This window comes from Mustela nigripes, chromosome 4, assembly GCF_022355385.1.
Source record: "Mustela nigripes isolate SB6536 chromosome 4, MUSNIG.SB6536, whole genome shotgun sequence".
NCBI classification, from domain to species: domain Eukaryota; kingdom Metazoa; phylum Chordata; class Mammalia; order Carnivora; family Mustelidae; genus Mustela; species Mustela nigripes.
The window spans coordinates 144,500,287-144,523,982 of record NC_081560.1 but is presented as its reverse complement, the minus strand read 5'-3'; the positions used below and the strand labels follow the sequence as shown (position 1 = coordinate 144,523,982).

At 59.2% G+C, this 23,696-nt stretch overlaps 1 protein-coding gene across 1 annotated transcript in view; it reads right to left on the bottom strand.

Annotated features, from left to right (window-relative positions):
• Window positions 1-23,696, bottom strand: part of ZMIZ1 (zinc finger MIZ-type containing 1) — a 233,620-nt gene that overhangs the window by 4,068 nt on the left and 205,856 nt on the right. The window contains 16 exon segments of the mRNA XM_059397899.1: window positions 1,295-1,552; window positions 4,686-4,852; window positions 6,086-6,330; window positions 6,787-6,855; window positions 7,185-7,252; window positions 8,153-8,313; window positions 9,271-9,376; window positions 10,490-10,700; window positions 12,152-12,293; window positions 12,942-13,116; window positions 13,560-13,637; window positions 14,831-15,013; window positions 17,781-18,053; window positions 19,017-19,215; window positions 19,653-19,870; window positions 20,832-20,946. Coding sequence (XP_059253882.1) covers window positions 1,295-1,552; window positions 4,686-4,852; window positions 6,086-6,330; window positions 6,787-6,855; window positions 7,185-7,252; window positions 8,153-8,313; window positions 9,271-9,376; window positions 10,490-10,700; window positions 12,152-12,293; window positions 12,942-13,116; window positions 13,560-13,637; window positions 14,831-15,013; window positions 17,781-18,053; window positions 19,017-19,215; window positions 19,653-19,870; window positions 20,832-20,946 — 2,668 coding nt within the window.

The window sequence follows — 23,696 nt, the reverse complement described above, 5'->3', positions numbered from 1 at the left end:
TCCCAGAGGGGTAGAGGGCGCCCCCCGGCCCTCCAGCTGGGAAGGCTCATGGCAGGTCAAGGGGCTTTCTGATCCCAGTGTGCCTCCAGCCCCAAGACCCTGCCCAGAGGAGGTGTGGGTCGCATGGGCCTTCCAGTCGAAACCACGTGGCTTTGCGCGTAAGGCCGCACGGTGCGGTGCCTGTCACTGTCGCCAGCCTACCTCCCTTCAAGAGCTCACTGCTGTCTGGTGAGCCTACTGCTGGAGGGCCGCACAGCACTGTCCTTCCCTGTGGCCCCCCGGAGCCAAGGCTGCACACTGTCCCTACTTTCCACTGTGAGGCCCTTGGGGCCTTTTTGTCACACTGGGGATCCTCATGCACCTAAAAGCACCCCCACTGGCCTGGTCTGGGGAGGAGAGTTGGGTGAAAATCCAAGATGGCCGCACGACTGAATAAACCCCATTCACCGTAGAGATGGACGCTGTGGTGGGGGGGGCGCTGAGGGTGACAGTGGGCCTGGGCCCGCAGACAGGAGGGGCTGAGGACAGAGAAGATTCCTCTGTGGGAATCTACAGCCCAGGGGTGTGGGAGGGGAGGGGAGGGGCAGGCACTGCCTCCCTTCCTGGCCAACCCTAGCCAGCTGCCCGGCCCCCATCACACGGAGCCTCTTTCCACCCCACTTTCCAGACCATTCAGCTCTCAAGGTGGGAGACCCCTGAATCTCAGTCACCCTGGCACGACCCAAGTCTGGTCCCTTCTCAGAGTGAGCGATGGAGCAAGCAGAAGCACAGGGCATGGACGACGCACGGACAGGAAACTGGACACAGACACACACCAGCGAGACAGACAGAGGGACCCTGTCACTCCAACCCTTCCCCTGCCTCAGGCCAGAGTGTGGCAGACACTGAGATGACAAGCTTGATGTTGGGGGTGGGAGTGGTCAGAAGAAGGGCAGGGGCCTTCCTGGGTTTCCTGCTGAACCCTGCCCCAGGGGGACTCTGTGAGGGCCTGGGGGAAGGTGGGGGTGGGGCAGGGTGGGGCTGCAGGACTGTGGCCGAGGGGACCAGGGGGCAGGCACTGGCAAGGTCAGGGAAAGACTGCTGGGACCCTCGGGGAGGCTTCCCTGTTGTGGGGTTCCCTGGTTCTGGAGCCAGGGGAGGCAGGCTGGCTAGGCCCACCCACCACCCACCCACCCCCTCACGGCTGCACCTCCTCCACCCTGGGCCTTGAGCCCTCAACACCCACCCCTGCTTTTGGGCAGGTCCCGGCACCAGGCCTAGCCCCAGGCCAAGGCCAGTGGTGACCCCAACTTACATCCAGCGAAGGCTCCGGCATGTCGGATGCTCCCTGCGCTCCGGCCTGACCCTCTAAGGCTGAGGAGGGGTTAAAGGTCAGGTCGCTGTGTGGATGGTTGCTGGGAGCGGCCTGTGGCGGTTGCCGGGGAGGCTGGGAAGGAGGAGGAGGAGCCCCACTGTGATGTAATGGAGGCCCTGACTGGCTGCTGGGGTGTGGGACGTGCAAACCTTGTTGTATGGAGGGATGGGGCTGGTCAGAACTGCCAGCGTGTGGCATCTGTGGAGGAGGAGAGAGCAGGAGAAAAGAAATGTGAGGTGACGAGGTACAGCGACGAGATGCCTGGAGAAATGAAAACCAAACAAAACCAGGAAAATAACAAACCCCCAAAACAAAGCCACCCCCTTCCAAAGCTCAACGCTTTGTTGTTGTTTTGTAGGGAAACAAACAAACAAAAAGTCCTCCCCCAAAACTGCCAGTCAGGGAGGCTGTGGAGGAGGCCGGGAGAAGGCCTCTGGGGCCGTATGCATCTGGGAGGGAGGTGGCCAGGGGCTCCGAGACAAGCAGACACTGACGGCAGGGTCCAGGCCCCTGCAGGCCCGTCCGCCTCCGTGGCCCGGACACCATCACCACAAGGAGCAGCAAGGGCGGAATGGAGAAGCAAAATGGGCATGTTTCCAGGGAGCAGGGGGGCGGGAGGGGTGCTGGGGGCAGCGTGGTGCAGGGCCCCCTGCGGGCCAGGGCAGCGGAGAGCGGACACGGACAGACAGCATGGGCAGGCGTGCAGCTCAGGGAGGGGTCTGCGCCCCACACGGGCCCTAGTTGGTGGGTGACGCTGGACACACAGGCTCCTTCCAAGAGCCCCTGACGGCAGGGGCCGGTACCTCGGGATGAGCCCTGCCTGCTGCCCCGGGTAGGTGGAACCGAATCCAAGCCGGAGGAGCAGAGTGGGGCCTTCTCTGCATTGCCAGACCCTTCCTGTTGGCCGTCCATCTAGGCAGCGAGAGGCCGCATCCCGGGGGGATGAGGAAGGTAGGCACTTCTAGGCCTGGCCCTAGGCCCAAGGGCTCACTGAGTCGAGCAGGAGGTGCCTGGAACATGGGGCTGCGGCGGGCAGGGGGCCATATGCTGGTCTGTGTGCTGTCACAAGCAACCTCCCTTCAGAGCTCAGGTTTTAGAGCACAGATCCACACCCTCACCCCACTGCCAGGGCCCCCGACAAATCGTTCCCACCCTGCCGGCCCTGTGCTTGTCAAGGGGAGATGGACTCGACAGGCCGCGGGGGAGCACGCGTCTCCTGGGCCTTCTTGGACCTTCCTACCCACCCCCCAACATCCAGACCACACAGACATTTTGTTTTCCTCTGATCTCCAGACCCTAGTTCCTCTTCCTGTTTCTCCTAAAGCTGCCCCCAGGCCTTGCGCTGGGCCTCTGCTCAGTCCAGCAAGCCCCTCCAAGCTGGGACCGGACTGCAGGACCGTGGGACTGCATGGGGGGTGCACCTGAGATTGGAAGGACTGACAGAAGCGGGAAGGATGATCACCACACCAGCTGGTGACCCCCCCCCCCCCCCCACGGCTGTGGGTGCCCCATGGTGCCCACTCTGGGGGGCAGGGAGCGGCTCCATACTCCTGGAGCAGCCCAGCCCAGGGCAGATGGTCCCCGGATCTGCTGACACAGCCGCCGGCCTTGGCCCTGACAACTTGCTGGAAGGTCCCAGGGCCCAGAGAGGCAGGTGCTCTATAGGAACTGCTGGTCAGCCTACCATGGCTCCTGCAAGGGAGGGTCTCCATGAACCAGCACCTGACTGGAGCCTTTCGGCCATGCCCCGCACACGGGGGCGTCCTTCCTGGCAGGTGCTCAGCCAGGGCCAGGCTGCTATGGTGTAGGGCAGTACAGCTGTGACTGCACTGACCCTCTTGCACACTGTCTCTCTGGGTCCAGCTGCCAGTTAGCAAAAGCCCAGATATGGGGAAGGACAGTAGGTATCTTGGGACCATCTTGGGGCGGGGAGCTGTGAAGTCACCTATGGGCTTAGGTCCCGCTGCAAAATCCTCTGACGGCCCAGCTAAAAGAAGGCAAAAGAAAGCCTTGTTGGACCCAGAAGTACATGGCATCCCGTTGACATTTTCCGGAACTGAGAACTGTGAGTCAGGCTGTGTGGCACGTGAGTGTGTGTGGCGTGTGATTTGGGTGATTCTGGGGCATGGAATGTTGAGGAACGGGGGCTAGGAGAGAGGCCCCTAGAAGTCAGAAGCCCCATGGGGCAGAAAGTAACTTGCAAAAATGTGGCTGGAGCCCTGGGACAGCAGCTACATCTGACGTGGCATTCTGGAGTTCCAGAGGAAAGCTGCTACACTGTCCCTCAGTCTGTCAGCCTTCCAGTTAACAGTCATTCCTGCTGAGAGTCAGTGGCTCTGGCCGACAAGACAGCTTCCGGCAGAGCCAACTCCGTATGGAACACACCACCACCCAGAGGCCCTTCCAACCAGGTCACATGGTGGAAGATGGGTACCACTCCCAGGCCCCCCGTGGCCGCTCCCTCCTCCTTAGGGGAGAGACCAGGGACTCATAAGATGACTGAGGCCTGACTTCAGCCCTCAGGCCTCTGTGTTCCCAAAACCCAACTCCCTCCATCCAAGCACTGCCAGAACTTTTGCTACATTGGCACAAGGCTCGCATCTGTCTTGCTCACACTGGGTACAAGACCTAGCCCAGAGCACAGGCCCAGGAAATGTCTACAGAGTCGAAGAGAACCACGCAGTGCTCACGAGATGAGGACCCGGGGAACAGCCTGGCCTGTTACCACTGGTTGGTGTGTGTTAAAATGGGACAGGAAACAAGAAGGGAATATTCTCAGGCTAAGCAGAATCGCCAGCATTTCTTCCCACAGGAGATGGTGATATCCTGAAGATTCAGACCCCTGGGAAGCAAGTGCCTGGGTTTGAGACAAAATTCTAGATGGCCGGGGCTACAGTAAGTCAGCAGAAGAGTGCGTGTAAGTCAGGGAGAGAGGCTGTGGGGCTGGGGGGCTGGCGTGTGCAGGGGGCTGCTATGTGCAGTGGCGCGGTGGGTACACTTGGGAGGTGGACACAGGTATGTGTGGTGTGTGCAGATCGGAGACTGCAGCTTCCCCCAGCTGAGAATCCAATGTCCTGAGCAAAAGAGCCAAGTCCAAGAACACCAGAGGGCCATGACCCAACCTGGGTCAGGCCTCTCCCTCCCTCTGAGCCCGCCCAGGACCATTCTCATTCTCAATTCACCCCTTTCCTTGGGGGCAGCTAGGCAAATATCAGAAAGGTCCTCGGGGATGGGGAGCCCTCTGCTCCCATGAGTCGCACACAGAGGATGGGGACAAAGGGGGAGAAGACAGGGGGCGGAGAGGAGATCAGGGTGAAGAAGAGGTACTCACAGTTTCCTGCATGGGGTGGCTGAGGGGTTTCTCGAGGGCGGCCATGTTGTTGGGCATGTCCGGGGGGTGGGAGAGCTGAGGGGGCCCGTGCATGAAGTCGTTCATGGACGTGCCACCAGGGTTTCCATGGGGGAAGTCAAAGTTGCCGTGGCCCTGGTAGTTGTTGCCTGGGGAGGGAACAAGACGGCAGTGGGGCTGTGTCACCCAGAGGAAAGACAGCCACGGGGGTGTGTAGGGGGGTGGCATATGTAAATTAAGATGAGTCCTGTCCCCTGAGGCTGGAGTTGGCTCCTGTGGCCTTAGACATCTGGGCTGGCTGGATGACAGGGCAGTGATAGCCTTCTCTGGTGGGCCTTAGCACCCCAGGACATGAGCTGGTTTACAGGTATGAGGGGACAGAGCTAGTTTGAGCAAGGGGAGGCCAGGCTCCTAAGGTGGCAGGGAGTGGGAAAGACAAGGTCCAAGTCTGAGCCTTCCATAGGGTCTGCTGAGCTCGATCCTCAGGGCTGTCTCCCACAGCCCCCACATGGTTGCACCTCAGCCGTGGGAAGACCCTGGCCCAGAGTGGGAGATCGGGATCTGCCCAGTCTGCAAAGAAAGCTGCTTCAGATTTGAGAGGTCAACATTAGAAGTCAGCTGTCTGGCTTCCCTGGCCACTGTTCTCTCTACCACATGGCCCCAATGAGGGATCAGAGGCCCATCATGCTGGAAAGCTGGGGCCTGCTGAACGCTCTGGGACCCTGCTATGTGGGTTTACCTCTCTGGGCTTCTAATCATCCAGAGCCCGGATGCTGTGAGGAGCTGCCATCCCCTGTGTTTAAGGGGGCTGGGAACTTTCTAGGAACCTAGGGCTGTAGGGTACAGCTTGGTCTGGGCAGCAGGGAGAGTGAGAGGTAGTGACGGTGACCTTGGTGGCCAAAGCCTAGAACTGCAGACCTCTGGACTCTGGACTCTGTGCCTGGAAGGATGGGAGTGTTGTATTGACAAGTACAATAAGATGTTACAGAGAAACATGGGAGGGCCAGGGGAAGGGCTAAGAGCTCCGAGTGGGAATGCTCTGTTGGTGGCCCCAGCAAAGCAGGCTCCAAAGGAGTCAAGGAGCTGTCTGTCCCTTGGAGCTTGAGGAGGCGAGTAGGGGAAGGTGGGAGAGGCAGGAGGCTGGCTCACGGGCAGCTCCTCACCCTTCCCAGCTGGGTGCTGACCCACAGGGCTGGACAGAACCACATGGGAAAGGAGAGGAGGATGGTGTTGAATGGGCCACTGTATCCCCAAGTCCAGTGACCTAGGTCATGTTTTGGGCATGTACATTACCACAACCCCCCTTGCATCTGCCACATGAGCCCAGAAATCCTGCGCCCCTCGTGGGCCTCCTCTCTCCCTCCTTGCCCAGTTTCACCCACCTTGGTTGCTGTAGTCGTTGGAGCTGGTGCCCCCCGGTGGAGGTGGGAGGGGGTAGGGGGACGGGCCAGGGCCCAGGGCTGCGATCATTTCCATGACGTTGGGCATGATCATCTGGCTGGGACTCATGGTCTTGAACCTCTTGGAGGGGATGCCATCTGGGTCATCTTTAATGTGTAGGTCTGACTTGATGGGGACTGGCCGCCAGCTGCATGTGGGGTCGATGGTGACCTCTTCAAACTCGGAGCTGGGGGGAGGAAGAGGACAGAACTGAGGTCCTGGGATACAAGAGGTTCCAGCTTAGACACACACTGAGGTGTCCCTGCCCAGGCCCCCTGTCCCCATTTTCGCCACACACTGCACAAGACAGAGATGTGGGGGACTTTAAGGGGTGACTAAGATGAGGAAAAGCTAGAGGCTGGGTACCAGGCAGCTGGCCCCAAGGCCTTCCACCCAGGGAGAGGCTATCCAGGGCACTGTATTGTTCTGGCTGAGTTTGGGACTTTCTGGAAAGTTCATCTGTCCCTAGGCAGAGAAGTCCCTGAGGTAGAGTCACAGAGAAAGGAGAGACTGGGCCGCCGAGTAGTCTGCCCGCCTGGAGAGCGAGGGGTTGTCAGGAGTACCCCCGTGCTCATGTCATCCCATCCAGGCCAGTACCCCCACCCACCCTGCCACGTGCCCCTAGCTGGGGAGGCCGACTTACTGTTGGATGGCGTTCAGGATGCCCCACATGTACTGATCTACCTCCAGGCCCTCAAGCAGAGCAGTTTTACTGGAAAAAAGAGAGGGGGGCTTGGCCTTCGCTCTTGCAACCCCGGAGAGTAGGGGCAGAGCCCACCCCTCCCCACTGTGTCAAAGAGCCTCCACCTCTGCGATCCCACTGGAGGCAGAGACAGGAGGAGGCCGGCCTGCGACAGCCGGACACAAGAGGATGGCTCACAGCCCCCTTGCTCTGGGCTCCTCCGCTGGTCTGGGTTCCCCATTTGGCTTCTAGGCCAGGTGCAGGGGGCTGGGCCCGAACGCAGGGCCCGATGGAGGCCAGTGAGCTCCTCCGCTTCGAGGCTATGTTGGGGGGATCCCGCCAGGGCGGCCGTCACTCACTTGCACACAGGACACCTCCAGGTCCCTCTCTCGCAATTCAGCTGCAGGTACGACTCCAGGTCAAAGCACTGCAGAGGCCAGGAGACAGGCAGACAGACAGACGGATGAGAAGATGCAGAGATGCAAGTGCCGCTGCTCTCGGGACCTTTATGTGGATCTCCCAGCAGGGAGGGAAAGGGGTGCGGGGAGAAACTGGGGGCTGGGCCATCACCGGTGGCCATAATGGGGCCTTTTTGCTGTGCGAGCAGCGGGTCATCCGCTGCTCGCACAGCAAACCAGCCACCCCGAAGCCCTGCACGCATCACTCTTCACACTACTTGTGTGCCCGGTGGCCCTTGCCCATGTCCTCAGAGGAGATGTCCTGGCACGCCCGTCACTGACTCTGACATGTGATGGCCCCTCTCACAGCGGCCGGGGGCAGTGCAGACACCAACCTCCCCATCAGCCCAGCCCCGACACCCAGAACACATCCGGTCTGGTTCGTCAACGTGTGTCAGATAAATAGAGAGCCCAGACTCTTTGTGTCCACCCTATTCTCCCAGAGGGAAGCTCCTGCCCCACCATGAAGCTCCTTGTCCCCTCTTCTAGGATTCCTTCCTGAGCAGCTCCCCCATCCAAGGGAATCCCACCCACCTGGGCCGCCCACATTTGCACAGTGCTCTACTGGAGCAACCCAGACGGTGACAGTCCCTCGTTCCCTGGCCACTCCCTGAGCTCCCGCTGGGGGCAAGCTCCCGGGACACGGCAATCATCAGGCAGAAGTGTCCCTACACTTGGGCTCCAAACCAGCTGTGGCTATACGTGCAGAACTTTCAGCTGACACCCGACCTCTGTCAGGACAGGGACTAAGTCGGTTCTGCAGCTGCCTGGGAACCAAGCCCTGGGCAGACGGAGAAGATGCTCCAAGGACAAACGACGGCTGGGATGGGTGGATACGCCCACACCCTGCTACCCCCGGGAACCCTCACCTGGACGTGCTTGCAGTCGTGGCCTCGAGCGGGCAGCTGGATGCGCCGGAATGTGATGGGGCACTTCAGAGACACCTTGATGGCCGTCTGCTCCACGCCATCCTCCCCGTTGAGGGTCGTGTTGCCCGACGAGGCAGCCACGCTGCTGAAATTCCGCTTGACTGTGGGGCAGGAGGCACAAGTGGATGTGGGAGACACGCCCATCCCACACACATGGCACTCCCTCCTGGGGCTGGGACACCGCCTGCTTCTCCACGGCCCCGAAGACACTGGGAGGCCCCGGGAATAAGAGGTGCAGCCCGGCCTGACTGGAGGGGAGGCTTGGCCCTCCGGGCAACCTGGGCCACCCAGCACTCTGGGATGGCAGCCCCCACGCGCGATGTGTGGGAGGCATGTGTCCCCAGAGGTCACCATGTCAGCTCCCCAGTCTCTGTGGAATAGGCCCCGCCTTCCCTAGGAAGGGGGACTTCCTACCACAGGTGTGGAAACCCAGTCTGGCACAGCTCATGATGTTCTGGGTCAGGCACATTTGCTTCTGCAAGGGCAGAAATGGGAATGGACCCGTGCCTGGCGGGAACCAGGGGCTCAGGAGGTCATGTGAAGAAGCAGAGTGAGAGGGAGGCGCCGCAGGGCACCTCCCGGCATGGTGCCCCTCACTAATGACCTGGGTGTTTCCTCCAAAGGACCTGACTCTGAGTCAAATCCCTCTCTCCAGCAGTCAAGCTGGGGAGGCCAGTCGGGAAATTACCCCTGGGCCTCCCTTCTGCTGAAGATCCCCTTTGTCCAGTTCCTAGAGGTGATCTTCCAGGTGATCACCGCTTCCAGGAAGCCTGCCTGGCCTGTCTACACCATGGCGTTTCCTTTTAATTTGCCTCACTCCCCTGTGCTGTGAGCCCATTTGAACAGGCTAGGGAGGTCTCACAGGCCATGCTACTCTGATCATCCCCACGGCTCCAGAAGGAGGGACATGAATTGGGGATGGGGACTGGTGCCAAGGGGAACGTGGGCCCTGTGGTTTGTGTACGGAGCCCAAGGCGAGTCCTGGGTGGATGAGGAACGTGGCTGGACAACGAACACGGGCTACGACTGGTTCTGGCTCCCTGTGCCCCCACACTTACTTTTTGTGATACAGTGCTCAGCTGGCAGGAGGCGCTTCTTCAGGAGGCCTTGCAGCACTGAGCGCACGGAGGGCCGGTGGACCAGCTGCAGCACGAAGAGGTGGGACTGCCAGAAGAGAGTGTGGGCTCAGTCCCCGCCCTATGATCCCCCTACGCCTCCCTGTGGTCCCAACTTGTGCCCAAAGGCCCCTGAAGGCCAAGCACAGGAAAGGGTCCATGATCCATAGTGATACCACTCTAGAACAGGTCCCCTTGAGGCCCCAGGATGTGCCCTGGGACTGGTGAGCCTGGAGATCCAGGCAGGGGTCACCCCTTGGGACAGCTGCCTGGGGCCTGGGCTGACAATGAAACACCCCTGGCATCAGGTTATGGGACACCCGGCATCAGGACTGGAGCTGGCCTCACTTCCTGACCTCACTCAGCACTACCCCCCATCATGTGTTCTCTACCATTCCTGACAGAGTGTTATCCCTGTTTTCACTCCTCCAGGAAGCCTCCCAGGATTGTACACCCTCGAGAGCCTCTCCAGGCTCTTGATTCTGTGACTCCTGTCTCTAGGTAGCCTTGGTGTCCCTATGCTTGTAAGGGCAGGATCAGTGATTTTCCTTCTCCCGTGTCCCCCACAGAGGCCAGCAGAGTGGGGTAGGCAACCTACTTCCCCACATGTCCCTGAACAAGCCCTATGTGCAGGCCCTGATCTCTGGGGGTAGGAGAGTGGCTCAGATGGGGACCCAGAGCAGGTCACAGATAGGATGGACACATACACACTCGATTCTGAGACAGCAGGGTTGGGTGAAGAAGGGAGAAAGTTAACTCCAGACTTGATGGAGTGGGTCTGCGTCAAAGGTTGATTAGAATATAAACACTTCTTGTGAATGAAGCCAGGACAGTGCTGGTTTCAAGGCACACAGACCTCCACCAGCAGAAGACAGTGGTGGGCACTAGGAGGTGTCCAGGAGGAGGGACCTGCCAGAGGAAGTGGAGGCATGTGTATGGACAGGATGGGAGCTGTGGCAAGAGAGTGGGAAAGGCCACCTCTACGGCCAGAGCCTGGCGGCTCTGAAGGTTATCCCATAGCCCCAAGGGACCGCCGCACGTGTGCAGAGGCATGTTGCTGAAAGGTCACTTCAGTGGCTACGGGGATGGGGACAGAGCCGCGAGGACACAGCCGTGCCCCAGAGGGGCACTCCCCATGCCACGCCCCCGCCCGCACACTCACGCAGCAGCAGGCCGTGACGGTGATCTGGATGGTGTTGCGGCCCGGCTGGCACACGTGCTTGAGGTGCAGGGGCTTGTGGGAGGTCTTGTTGTCGCCGCGCTCGATGGTAAGGGGCGTGGCGTTGACGCTGACCTGCACCGAGGCCGGCCAGTTGGTGTTCATCTGCCGGTCCTCGTGGTGGTAGCACTTGAACTGCAGCTCCAGGTCAGACCTGAGGGGCGGGGCAGCGCTCAGATGGTGCCGCCCATGGCCTGGGTGACCTGGCCACAGCCGAGGTCCTCGGGGCCGCGCGTCCTCCATTGTGACAGCTGCCCTCAAACTCCTGCACTCTCCTCTCCCACCCTGGACAGCCCCTCTCCCCATGTCCCTGGCCAAAAGCCCTTCCGGCCACCCATGCTCTCTCATACTGTTGACTCCAGCCACACCCCACAGCTCTGCTGGTCTCCCCCAGACCCCTCCCTATCAGGGTGACTGCCACTCCCCCAGGATAGAGATAGAGGGACAGAAAGGACAGACACTAATGTGAGCAGACCAGCTGGGAGGCTGATTATGCCCAACCCAGACTCCAGCTGGGAGAAGCACCCAGGCCTGGGCTGCATCTGATTCAGTTCCCTGCTGGGTGCCAGACATACAGCACAGAAGATACTTGTGAACACAGCAGCGACCACGTATGTGTGGAAACTACGCTGGCCAGGGCCACGGGATGCCTCCTAGGTAAGGGCACTGTGGTAAGAATGGACGGGTGAGCAGGGCTTCTGCACAGGGGTCTCTCCACCCTCCTGCCTGAGCACCTGGGCCCTTCCACCCACCCCAGCTCTGTCTGTAGCTCCTGCTGAAGCCTGCCTTGCAGGGTCAAGGCATTGAGCGAGCTGTGTGGATATGCCCAGTGCATATTCATCTTGTGCCTTTCAGCTGCCCATTGTTGGGAAGCTGAGAGACTCTGGTCACAGTGGTGGCAGGGCAGTGTGAGTCTTGCCTGAGGAAGAAGGACTGAGAGTGAGGACACCAATGGGTTCTGGCATCCAGGAGAACTAGGCCCGAGTCCCAGCTCTGCCGCTTGCTGGGAGAACTCCCTGTTCTACTTCACTGTCAATGGGAAAAGCACGGCCCACTGATAAGATCAAGAGAGGTCAGGTGTAGAAGGCAGAGAACACAGGGTGCGGCCTAGCCTGGACCTTCAGCCTTTGTGTTCTGGTGTGTCTGGACGTCTGAGCAGTGGCCTGGCTCAGTGGCCAGCCTCTGGCAATGCGTAGGGGTTACTGGTCCTGTCCAACCCAGTCTTATCCCTCTATATTCCTGCTCTAGCCTGAACAAGCCATGTTCAAGTTCCTCTTGCCAGTGGTCTTTGGGTCTTGAAGGTCTTTGGGTCTAAGCTAGCCACCTTTTCCTCTAGGAGATCATCCCTGACCATTCCCTCAGGCCTATAGTGAGCCAAAGCTGCTCCCTGCCCTTGGGCCACTGTACCTGCCAAGGCCTGCTTGCAGGTTCCCCATGACATCCCCCAGACCCTGCCCAGAGCGGGGCCCAGTCGGTGAGGCCAAGCAGGTGAAGGCAGCAGGCAGAGGCTGCTACTGCCCGCTCAGGGCAATGCCCGGCCAGGGAGGTCACCAGCAGAGGCCTCTCCCGCCCAACTTGGACCTGGGCCCCCAGCACGACACTCACCTCCACATCAGCGTCTGATGGACCGTGGGCCGCAGGTGAAAGACGTGGTTGCTGACGGCCAGGTTGTGCTCGAGGCGGAAGGGCTCCAGCACCACGCCATCCCGCACCGGGAACGTGAGCCGCAGCTCGTCGTTGTGGTTGGCTGGGCAGGAGAGCCGCAGGTGAGCCGCTCGCCGGTGCCACCGTGGGCACGGACAAGTGTGGGCTCAGGGGAGGTGGGTGGAGCTCGCGTCCCCACATGACATACACTTCTGGCTCTAGGCTCCTGACACTGCGCAGGTGTGTGTGTAAACATGGCCAGAGAAGCTGGGACCGTGCAGGTGGGTGTGTAAGCACGGCCACAGAAGCTGGGATTGTGCAGATGTGTGTGTAAACACGGCCACAGAAGCTGGGCTATCCGCCTGTGTGCAAACCAGGGAGCCCACTGCTTCTCCAAGTCTGCCCCATGCCATCCCCACGATCCCTGCATCTCTTGTCCCCCTCATCTTGGCGCTACTTTCCTCTGGCCCCACCTACTCCCTATTCTGGAAGCCCCAGGCTCCTCCACCCAGCTCTTCTCCAAGGCTGGGAGCTGCTTTTGCTTCCTGCCTCCAGCGGCTCAGGGCTGTGGGTGGCCCAGAACCACCCCAAATTTCCCTTGTGGGTGGGGCTTACCTGCGTCAAAGCCCTTCTGCCCTTTCCACATGCCCAGCCCCCACAGGCAGTGCAACATCTAAGCCCCCTGGCTCCTGGCCCTCCTTAGGGCCCTAGGGGGAGCTGGCCGGACAGAGGGAGAAGGTGGGGCACTCACCTGGAGGTGGCGGCAGAGCGCTCATATTTGGCTTGATGTCAGGTGGGAAGGGTGGTTTAACATCTTGGCTGGGGGACAGGTATGGGGGGATGCTGCTCCCGGGGGTCATTGGGGGCGTGGGGTTCCCTGGAACAGGTGAGTGGGGGTAATTTGCCACAGGAACTGGCCTGGGAGGCTGGAGGGAAAGAGAAACCACACATAGGTTATGGGGTCACAGGGATGGGAGGGACTATGGCTCTGGATGTATACCCCACCCACCCGGTTGTCCTGGGGCTGTAGTCCCTGCTCCCCGAAGGGTGGAGAGCCAGTCCCCCTGGAAATCCCTCCATCCTGGCCAGCACTTGGGTCTCTGGCTGCCTATGTCATCACTCCAGCCCAGCGCGGTCCTCAGATGGAGCTGAGCCTGCAGGACCCCGGGAAATTGGCTCCCTAGGAGCCCTTCTCCCTTCTGCTCTTAGTCCTTACCCTGCCCCACCTGCCTGGACCTGTGGCTTCTGTCTGGGCATCACTGCTCCCAGGAGCTGAGGACTAGGGAGTACAGCCCCACCCATGGGCTTCAGGTGGGAACGGCCAGGCCCCTTAGACACACAAATACACCAGATCAAAAGTGGAACGTACCCTGTTGACATTCCCTTGGCTGTAGTTACTGTAGCTGCTTCCCGAGAAGGTGTTATTTTGTCCATTAAATTGCTCTGGCTGTTAATGCAAGACACATGATGTGGTGAGAGTGGAAGGTGGAGAAGCTACCAGAAGCCTGCTTTCTCTCCCAATATGAAAACTGGCCAGGAGTACAATACAGGGGATGCTGATGAGGCCCATCCAGTGCTGGGGTGCGGAGTGGGACCCCCAAGGGGTAGGGCAGGTCACCCCCTCCCCATCCCGGAACAGAATTTCCTCTCTCTCTGTCCACAGCTAGTGATACAGCAAGAGTTCACAAAAACAGAAACACCCAGAATGCTGAAGTTGGAGTGGTGGCTGGGTGGTTGTGGAAGTTAGCATGATTCCTGGGCAAATACACATCAAGTGTGTCCAGAGTTCTCTGTGCTCCTGAGAACGAACTTTATGATCCCAAAGAAGGAAAAAGCTAGATGCCTGGAAATATCCATCACGGTGTTACTTTGAAAGTGAAGAACCAAAAACAACGCAAATGTCAGACAGGAAGGGAACGATAAAATACAGTGTGGCTTAGATCCACAGGTGAGGCACCCTAGAAAACTGAAAACCGCAGAGACTCTGTAACAGCAAGTAACTGATTTCACGTTAAGCAAAAGAAACAGATTCAAAATGACAACCTTAATAATAACTATGTAACATGCTGATGCTCACGGGCAGTCACGGGCAGTAGGAGAAAAAGGTTTAGAACTTAGTATTAATATAACCAGATGAATGCTATTAAAACAGAACAAAACAAAAAAGTTATTTCCAAGGCACCTAGGTGGCTCAGGCGTGGGGTCTGCCTTCAGCTCAGGCCATGATCGCAGTGTTCTGGGATTGAGCCCCATGTCAGGCTCCCTGCTCAGCAGGAAGCCTGCTTCTCCCTCTCTCACTCCCCCTGCTTGTGTTACCTCTTTCGCTGTCTTTCTCTCTCAAATAAATAAATACAACCTTTAAAAAAATAAAAAAACCCCGTGCTTCCTTTATGATCATCGGTGCATGCTGTAAACAGCAACAGGGAAGGGGAAAGCCCTTGTCTGAGCCCCATGAGAAAAGGAACCAAGAGAAGCCAGCATGACATTTTGGCCATGGCTCTGAGCTCTCGAGGACACCTCTGGAAATCTCTGCCTGCCCCCTGGTGACTTCAGGGGACACATAGGATCAAGATGACCCAGCTGGGGGCAGGGATATGAGGTGGAGATGAAGAAAGGGGCCGGTGGGGTGGTGGGACTCACCTTGTAATACTGCCCCATGTTGACCGTGGGGGGCGGGTACTGCCCGGTGCTCGGCTGGCTGGGCATCCTCTGCCCGGGGTAGTTGGGAGAGGTGAGCGGCCGTGGGGGGTTGGGGGTTGGGTACTGGCCTGGCTGGGTGGGGAACTGGCTGTTTGGTCCGTATTGCTGGTTTCCATAGTTGGGCTGTGGCAGCAGACAGAGGAGAGGAGAAAGGCTGTCAGTGTCATGGAGCCAAGCCACTTACCAGAAGGCCTGGAACACCCTGGCCCACACCTTCATCCCTGCCCTTTTCCACAAACTGCCTCCTCCACCCAGAGGGGGGTGGCGGCACAGAGGCTGTCTGAGCCCCCCTGCTGCCCTTACATCTGGGGACACGACTTTTTTCCATCTGGCTTGGGGGCCACCTCCCTGTGAGCAGCCTCCCCCCAAGTAACCTGCTTTCAGAGACTCTCATTCATCCTGTTAGGAGGGGGCTCGATTTTAAAGCCCCCTTTATGTGTCTCCCAGCGCCTGGTCTGTGGCAGGTGAACACAGACGACGGGATGTGCTTCCGGAAAGGGGACCCCCTCAACCCCTGCATTCGGAAGCTGAATATGAGGGGCCCTGGCTCCATACCCCACACCGAACAGCACACACGGATGTTCAGTTCTGGGCCATGCGTGCAGAGGTCGAGAGAAGCAGGCTTGTGGGGGGTCCAGACAACCCTCTCAAGACAGGCAACCGAGAGAGAAGGACCCCTGTCCTCGAGGATCTACAAGGTGACCCCTGACACGCCGATGTCCACCCCTGCAGCCACCTCCCTGCTCCGTAAGGTGAGGGGACCCTCAGGGCCACCTGCCACCCAGACACTCCAGGCCAGGGCATCCCGCCAGGTTGGTGGTTTCTTCTCCTAGTCTCCTTATCTACTTAAACTGTCCTTCTTGCCTCTAGGCTCAGAGGTCCTGGCTGTGTCCCCGTGTCTGGCAAAGAGCAGACCCTCCATAAACACTTGCTCAGCAAATGAAAGCAGAGTCCAGAGTTCAGCGGCAGAGAGGAGGAGGTGTCTTGTGTCAGTACTGAGGACCTCTGCCCCTCACACTGCAGTGAAAGGGGTGGCTGCTGTGGGTGACTGTGTGGTTCCTGTCATAGCACTGGAGGAGCAAGGGTGGAGGGGAGCCTGCCCATCAGGCCACCGAAGAGGAGTCCCGTGTGGGACCAGCCAGTCTGACACCTGCCCCAGCGTTCCGACGGCTCACAGATTCTAGAAGCATTGAAGGGTGATGCCCGCCTTCTCAGACAGGGTCAGGCCACACGGGCCGGGATCCCGCAGTGTCCCAGCCCAGTGCCAGGCATTTTGTAAATGGGGAAGCATCAGCATTCCATGAAGAGGATGACTCAGTGAACATAATTCAAAGCTTCCGGTGTGTGCCTTCACAGGTGCAGGTGGACATCAGGGCAAGGACTGAGACTTTCTCTGCCTTTCCTTTCTTGGGATCTCCTCCTTAGGGGCCGCCAGTCCCAAAGCTGGATCTGCAGATGGCATCACTAGCCCAGCCAACAGGGATGCTGGGAGTCTGAGGACAGATGGGCTGCAAGGGGTCCAGAACTCCTGTGGGGACTGTGTGTGGCAATGAGACCAGGAGCTTGAGCATTCCCCGCCCAAGGACAGCCAGGACCTCGAGAGCACGGTCCTTCTCTGGCTGGTGCCTCCTGAATCGGTGCCACCCAGGAGCGTCTGGGCTTGAGCCAGGCTCCCTGTGTTTGAGGAGGTCCCTGAACTCTCCCCTTCTGAACTCAGGACACCTCCAACAATGGTCAAGCCTGAGCTAGGGGGAATGCTGAGGGAATCACACAGACCTTCGAGGAACGTAAGTTCTGGCCTCTAAACCCACCACAAGGCCAAGCTGAAGGCCACAGTTTGGAGGCAAGTGGGGTGGGGGTGGGAGGAGCCAGTCTGAGAACAGGCGACAAACAGAGAGCTGTGATGGAGATGGCTCAGCAAGAAGCTTTGCCTAGGTAAGGAACCAAGGCAGGCTTCCTGAGAAGCAGGCACTGGGTCAGGATTCTAGGGTCCCTGTGTCTTTTGCAGGTGAACTAAATAAAGCCTTACCCAGATAGGCCATTGGCTGCCAGCTTTTCCCACGGCTCACTGAAGGCCCTATGACACCTCCTCCGGGAAGTCCTCTTTCTCTGACCTCACGTTTCATTCCGGATACCCCCTGTGTGTCACCTCCTTATGGGCTCCTGCTTAGACAGGTTTCTAGGAAGGTGATCCCCTTTTCTGCGAGTCTCATTTGCCAGTGGATGGGTGTGGGTTTTGCTTCCTTAAATCTTCACCTTTCCCTTCACTGAGCTGGCTGGGCAGCCAGTGAGGCAGTGTTCCTCCTGAAAGAGCAGCTGACAGTTGGCTGAGAAGAGCCCTAAGAAGCACGCTGTCTGCCTTCCAGTCGCTTCTTTGACACGCACAGCCTTTAGATATCTACAGACTTTTATTCCTTCTCTCACTCTTGCAAGAAAGAAACCCTCGTGTGCAGGTGAGGAACATGGACCCAAGAAGGCTTTGCTCCTTACCAATGCCACCCAGCTAGTGTCTGTGCCAAGACAAAACACCACGCCAACCGCAGCTGCTGCTGCCCGTGCCGGCCCCCAGCCCAGTGCTTCCTGTCCAGCTCCTCATTCACATCTCCCAAGCGACCCCAGGGGTGGGCTGGATCAGCGCCATCTTTTACAAATGAAAAACCAAGACTCCAGCAGGGAACATGACTTGATCAAGGGCTTCCAGCTGGGAAATGGCAGAGCTGGTCTCCAAGCCAGAAGCCTGACTCTGTCCTAAGGCTCAGACTTTTGGTCCAGGTTTGGTGCTGGTCAGTTCCTGCCCTTTCCAAGGTCCTGCCCACAGCCCATCTCTTTTCAAGCCCTGGGTCCACCCCACCTCCCACCCTGGCGACCACCTGCCTGCTGTCACACTCACCTCTCCTGGGTATGGCCTCTTTATGCTCTGAATGGGAAGGGACTGGGGCCGGGGGCCCGGGTAGGTCTGCTGGGGCATCCGCTGCCCGTGCGTGCCAAAGGGGCTGATGCCGGGCGGCCGGGGCTGGTTCATGCCCATGGGAGGGCCGCTCATCCCCGAGGGTGTCATGCCAGCCGCCATGCTTGCGGGGTTCATGCTGCCCCCCATGGAGGCAGGCCCCCGCGGCCCGGGCTGGTTCATGAATTGGCTGTTATACGCCTGGGTGGGACCCATCTGGAAAGAGGAACAGACCTTCAACGGGAGAAGAAGAAAAAAAAAAGAATAAAATGCCACATGCATTGAAAGTGCAGGGAGGGAAGGGTGGGGGAGGTGGGAGGCTCTGGGCCAGGGGGGCACTTTCCTGTGGGGTTGCAGCTGGTGACCAGGCCCCAAGGGATGTCAGGCCTCTTGGGCTCACCACTGCCCTCTGCAGGCCGCACAGAAAATATGCAGCCCAAGGGGTGTTCCGGGGTGGGGTGCAGTCACTCCAGAGAGCAGGCAGCATTTCCAGGGAGGCAGGCAGGGAACGGGAAAGAAGGTGCAGAGGTGGGGAGGGGCATGGGAGGATGGAGGGGAATGAGGATGGAGGCAGGAGCCCCTTTCCTGGAAGCCCTGGCCCCGCCCTCGGCCAGTGGAGACACGCCCTCCATCCACAAAGTCCAAGGCAATCCCAGCTCCCACCTCTGCCCACCTGCCCCGCTGTCCCCTTCCTCCAAGCCCCATCTCCTGTCCCATCCTCCACTCCTTCGGGGAACCCTCCCTCCTCTCACTCCACCAGTCCTGAAGGTCAGGGGAACAGAAATGGGACCTGGGTTCAATCCACAGATGGGATGACTAAGAGTATATGCTCTTCAGAAGCCACCACGGGGACACACTGGTGACAAGGGATTTTAGGCACTGAGCCCGCTCTTTGGTGAGCAGGCACCCAGAGGGCGATAAAGAACGTCTATCCCCATTCGCAGACACGCACGAACCACAAACCCACGCAGAACAAACACAAGCACCCAGACGGCCTCCCCACCCACCATACCCAACCACTCTGACACACCCACGTCCTAACACACACCCGTCCACATGCCTCCAAGGAAACCCAGACGCACCCTGACACCATCAGCATTTCCAGCACACACGGCATCAACACCCCAACTCTGCTGGGGGGGGGGGGCAAGGCTGGACCAGGACTAGCGGGGCCCTTACCGGTCCATACTGGTTTATATCCTTGTTCTGCGTCTCCTGCAAGGCTGCCACAGTGGCCGTGGCTGTGGCCGTGGCCGTGGCTGCTGCCGCCGCCACCGCAGCTGCTGCAGCAGCAGCCGCGGGCTGAGTGAAGTCAGCGGGCGGCCTGGTGTGCGGAGGGATGCCCATGCCTGCGGGGGCATTAGGACCCCCGGGGTAACTGCAAGGAGAAGAAGGGGAGACTTAGACACTGCCTGAATCTAGAGATGAACCCACTGTCAGCCCTGGGCTGGGAGGCTGGGGGGGAGAATGAGGGTCCTTCCGTGACCTCCTGCCCCAGGGCTCACAGACGGGGAGGCGTCTGGACTCCGAACCCAAATAGGGGAGAGGGGCCTCCTGTGGGTTGGCAGCCCTCCGTGCCCCTTGGCGACAGGCAAGCTGCTGTGTTCCCGAAGCCCTAAGTGGGTCCTGCTTGCCTGGACCCTCCTGGGCACGAGATAACTGCATCTCGCTGCCATGGGGAGCCCACCTTCTGGAGGAGGACATGGTGCCTCAAAAAACCCCGAGCACCTTGCCCATGGGCGTTTCAACCTGACATTTGCTCCAGGACAGAGGGGGAAGGGCAGGGCCAAAGCTGTTCCCAGGGGAGCTGCTCACCTGGCCCCAAAGCCCCCGCTGCCGGGGTAGTTGGGCCGGCCGTACATGCTCTGCTGGATGTAGGGCTGAGCGGGCCCAGCCTTGGCCGAGAACTGCTGCTGCTGCCCGGCGAACTGGGGGGAGTTGAGGCCGGGGTTGCTGGTGGTCATGCCCGATGCCATGGGGTTGCCGCCTGGAGTCATGGGGTTGTTGGCATTGGCCATAGGGTTCCCGAGGACCTGTGGGCAGAGAGGCTGTCACCCAAGTGGTGCCCCAGGGGGCGTGGGAGGGAAAGAGGAGACACCGGGGGGTGGGGGGCACAGCTGAAATGGTACAATGGGGGAGGGCAGAGGGAAAAGGGGAGAACCTGGAGGCATGAACAGTCCCCAGACCATACAAATGCTTCGAAGTGGGTAATGCGGCCTGGAAGCTGGCAGTGCAGGGGATAAGAACCCCAGCCTGTGATGGAACCAGGAGGGGCTGGTCCTGCCCTCCGTTGTAGGTGGAAGGAACTGGACTTCTCAGCCCTCCCCTGCCAAGGGGTCTGGATGCCCAGAGAACTGGGCTGCTGCTCTGTCAGGGCAAAGAGAAGCCCAAATTGCCAACTCTGGAGGGCAGCGGGATCCTGGCCGAGGGGTGCCTGTGGCCTGAAACTGCAGGGAAGCCTGGGGCTGCCCTCGGGGGCGGCCACCAGCCCCTACCTGTGGCAGAGGCCGAGCAGACTGGACAAGAAGGCGTGGAGGAAAGAGGAAGGGGTGAGAGCAGGAGGGCGGGCTGGCCAGCGGGAGGGGTGTGTCACGAGCTGAAAGCTCACCATTTTGCTGAAATCTATCCGGGGTTACCCAAGGTCAAAGACCCCAGACACTGGAGCTCTGAGACCAACAACACCCAAGAAGTTCTCCTATTTATCCAACCCAAGTAAACGTGGGCTAGGGAAGAACCCCCAGCTCTCCGAAGATGAACGTTATTCCCAGAAACACCCTCAAACAGATGGGGATGGTGGTCTAGGGGCCAGCTGCTGCCCTCCAGAGCAAGCATGGAGGGTAGTGGCGTGCCCACGGCTGAGTGTGCCCCAGGAGCTGGTCTTTCCAGCTGGGCAGTGCGAGGACGGCTGGCATGGGAGATGATGCTAAGGTCCCCATGCTCAAGGGATGGTCCTGCTGGGGAGAGGCTGCGGCTGCGGGCAGGACAGGCTCTTACCTGGCTCTGGGATGTGTTGGTCACTCCCCAAACTGTGGTGACCACAGAGAGGGAGCCGGGAGGCTGGTTGGTGTTCTGCTGCCAAGGGACAGAGTCATAGGGGAATGACCCATCACTGCAGAGGGAGACAGAAGGGGGATCCTCAGGGACTGCATACAAAGGAGGGTCCCATCACCTCACTGTCCTCCACAGCTTCCAGTCAAACCCAGGTGACCCCCATCTCTGTCTAGACCCCCTATGTCTGGCATGGGGTCCAATGCAAAACAGACCTGCTTCACGCGGTGGCAAACCGTGCCAGTGACCAAGTCTCCCCCCATTGCTGTGGAGGTCCCACCCCCATGGCTGTCTGCCTCACCTTAGCCCAAAGTCCAAAGGAAGAAGACAGACCCCCAGGCCCCACCTGAGCTCCTCCTTCCACCATGCTCAGACTCGAAGTGTCTCTCCAGAAAGAGCTCTACTTCCCCCGTGCCAGCTTCCCCTTGGAACTTCCCAGTCCCTTCTCAGAAAACACCGGAATGGCCCCAGTCCGAAGCTCGCCTCTTCCCCCTTCCTCCCGATACTCTGCAGCAGGTTGGCCACCCAGCCCACCTGATCTGGCCTTTGGCAAGAAGTTCCTTACGTTACCCTGCCTTCCTGCCTCTGGATCACAGGTACAGGCCTGCCCGCCATGCTTCCTCCCCTGCTCTGGCCCCAGTCTCCTGCGCACGTCCCCACCGAGCTAAGCTCCCTTAAACACCCAAGACCCTTTCCACAATCAAAGACCTTCGATGGCTCCCAGTGTCTACAAGGCGAAGTGCAAACTCACACACTTCAACATGATTTACCCTTCTGGCTAATCCCACCCTAACCTGCCTCCCCGCATGTCTCCCACCTCTGCCGGAGCACTGTCAGCCATGGCCCCATTGCCCCATCTCCCTGCTAGGCCCAGAAGCACCCACCGTGTTTGGGGGCATCTCCTGAGAAGCCCCCAAACACCAGAAGCAAGGACTAATTGACCTAAGCCCCAACACCCTGATCTGCACACAGTAAGTGCTCAATAATGGCTTCCTCTTAGTTCCTGTGGTGCAGGTGAAGAGTGACCCCAGGAGGGGGCAGGGGCTGTCAGGGTTATAGCATGAAGAAAGTGCTGGGGTCCCAGCCCCCAGGAGTGCTGAGCTGGGGCTGTCTCTGCATGAACTCCCTGTAATTCTCATGGAGAGACAACCCTGGACATGACCCCCAAGGGGGGAGAAAACACAGAGAACCCAGATGTGTTGTAGCAGCCCTGCACGGCTTCCTGACAGCAGGGAGGCCTGGAGGGCGGCACTGTTGGCTACCAGGATGGGGGGTGGGTCTGGGGGAGGTGTTGGGGGAAAGCACTTCATGCTTCCGTCTGGCACAGGAAGTCAGCAGAAGGCAAAAGGGCTTGCTCACTCCTGGAGAACTTAGACCCTGGCCTAGCAGGCAAGCCAGGCCCGGCCCTGGACGTGCTGGGAGCCAGTCCCGAGGTCAGGACTCATGAGGGGAGGCACTGTCCTGTGGGATAGGCAGGCAGGGAGAAGCCAGTGGGGGGCGGGGGGCTGAGTCTCATGCCTGCTTCTTTCCAGGTAGAGCCCTCCGCAGCCAATGCAGTCAAGGCAGGCAGGGCCCTGCAGGGGTGATCAGACTGGAAGGTGAGGCTGTGTCACTGTCCGCCCAGGCTTGTTCACCCCCTGCCCGGACACCCTCTCTGCCCAGCCAGTCCCTGGCTTCCTTCCTATCTCTGCTCACAAGTCCTCTCGCTGGAGGAGCCTGCCCTGATCTCCTGGGGTAAGAGCCACCCCATCCCTTCTACTCCCTTTTCCTCCTGCCCTGTTTTTTTGTTTTTGTTTTTGTTTTTTGTGTGTTTGTTTGTTTTTGTACCCTGGTCATGAGTCCTGTTCTGCCCTAGCTCCCGTCCAAATTCCCCTGCCTGTCTGCACCGACTCCTCTCATCTATCAAATGGGCAGAGGAAGGACATTCTCCTACTTTGTTCTCAGAGTTTTTAAGCTGTGGGTCATGAAACACGACTGGGTCATGGCATCAAACCAGCATGAGGGGAAAAAGAGGGAATTAAACAGAAAGCAGTTAAGGGTGAGCGCACGGTAAGAATAAATAACGTTCCAGTTGCCAGGGGGAGGGGAGTAGGGAGAGGGTGGCTGGGTTATGGACACTGGGGAGGGTTATGTGCTATGGTGAGTGCTGTGAAGTGTATAAACCTGGCGATTCACAGACCTGTACCTTTGGGGCTAATAATACATTATATGTTAATTAAAAAAAAATAAATAATGTTCCTCAGTGGCTTGATTTTACGCGCGAGTGTGTGGGCACCCTGGGTCATGGTGTACTACGCATATTTACTGTGGGTCTCAGTCAAGGCGGTCTGGACAACACAGGCCTTGGTAGTTCAAGTCTGATGTGGCTCAAAGAAGAAGATGCAGCCAGAAAGGTTTTCTCTGCTAGAAAGGGACACAGACCTGGGCATTACTCATGATTTCCAGGGGGAGAGGAGAGGCCCTCAGGAACCCAGACCTCCTGCCTGCCCCCTACTCATGCCAGCCAGACACAGCGTGGGCCAGTGAAGAGGAGGTGAGGCCCAGATGCACTGACCAAAGCTGGAGGACAGCTCATACTCGCATCTGGGAGGGCTGCTTGTGAATCCAGGAGCCCAGAGAGCTCAGGAGGGGTGGAGAAGCCCAGGGAAGGAAGCTATGAGCCTGGTCCTGAGCACAGCTGGGCTGGAAGGACCTCCCTGGGAGAAATCACGAAGGACTGGGGTTCCACCTGGTCCTGGGCCTGGCATACCAGGAGCCTGAAGGAAAGCCCTGCAGACTAGTTTAGACCAAGAGAGAAGACCCCTAGACACG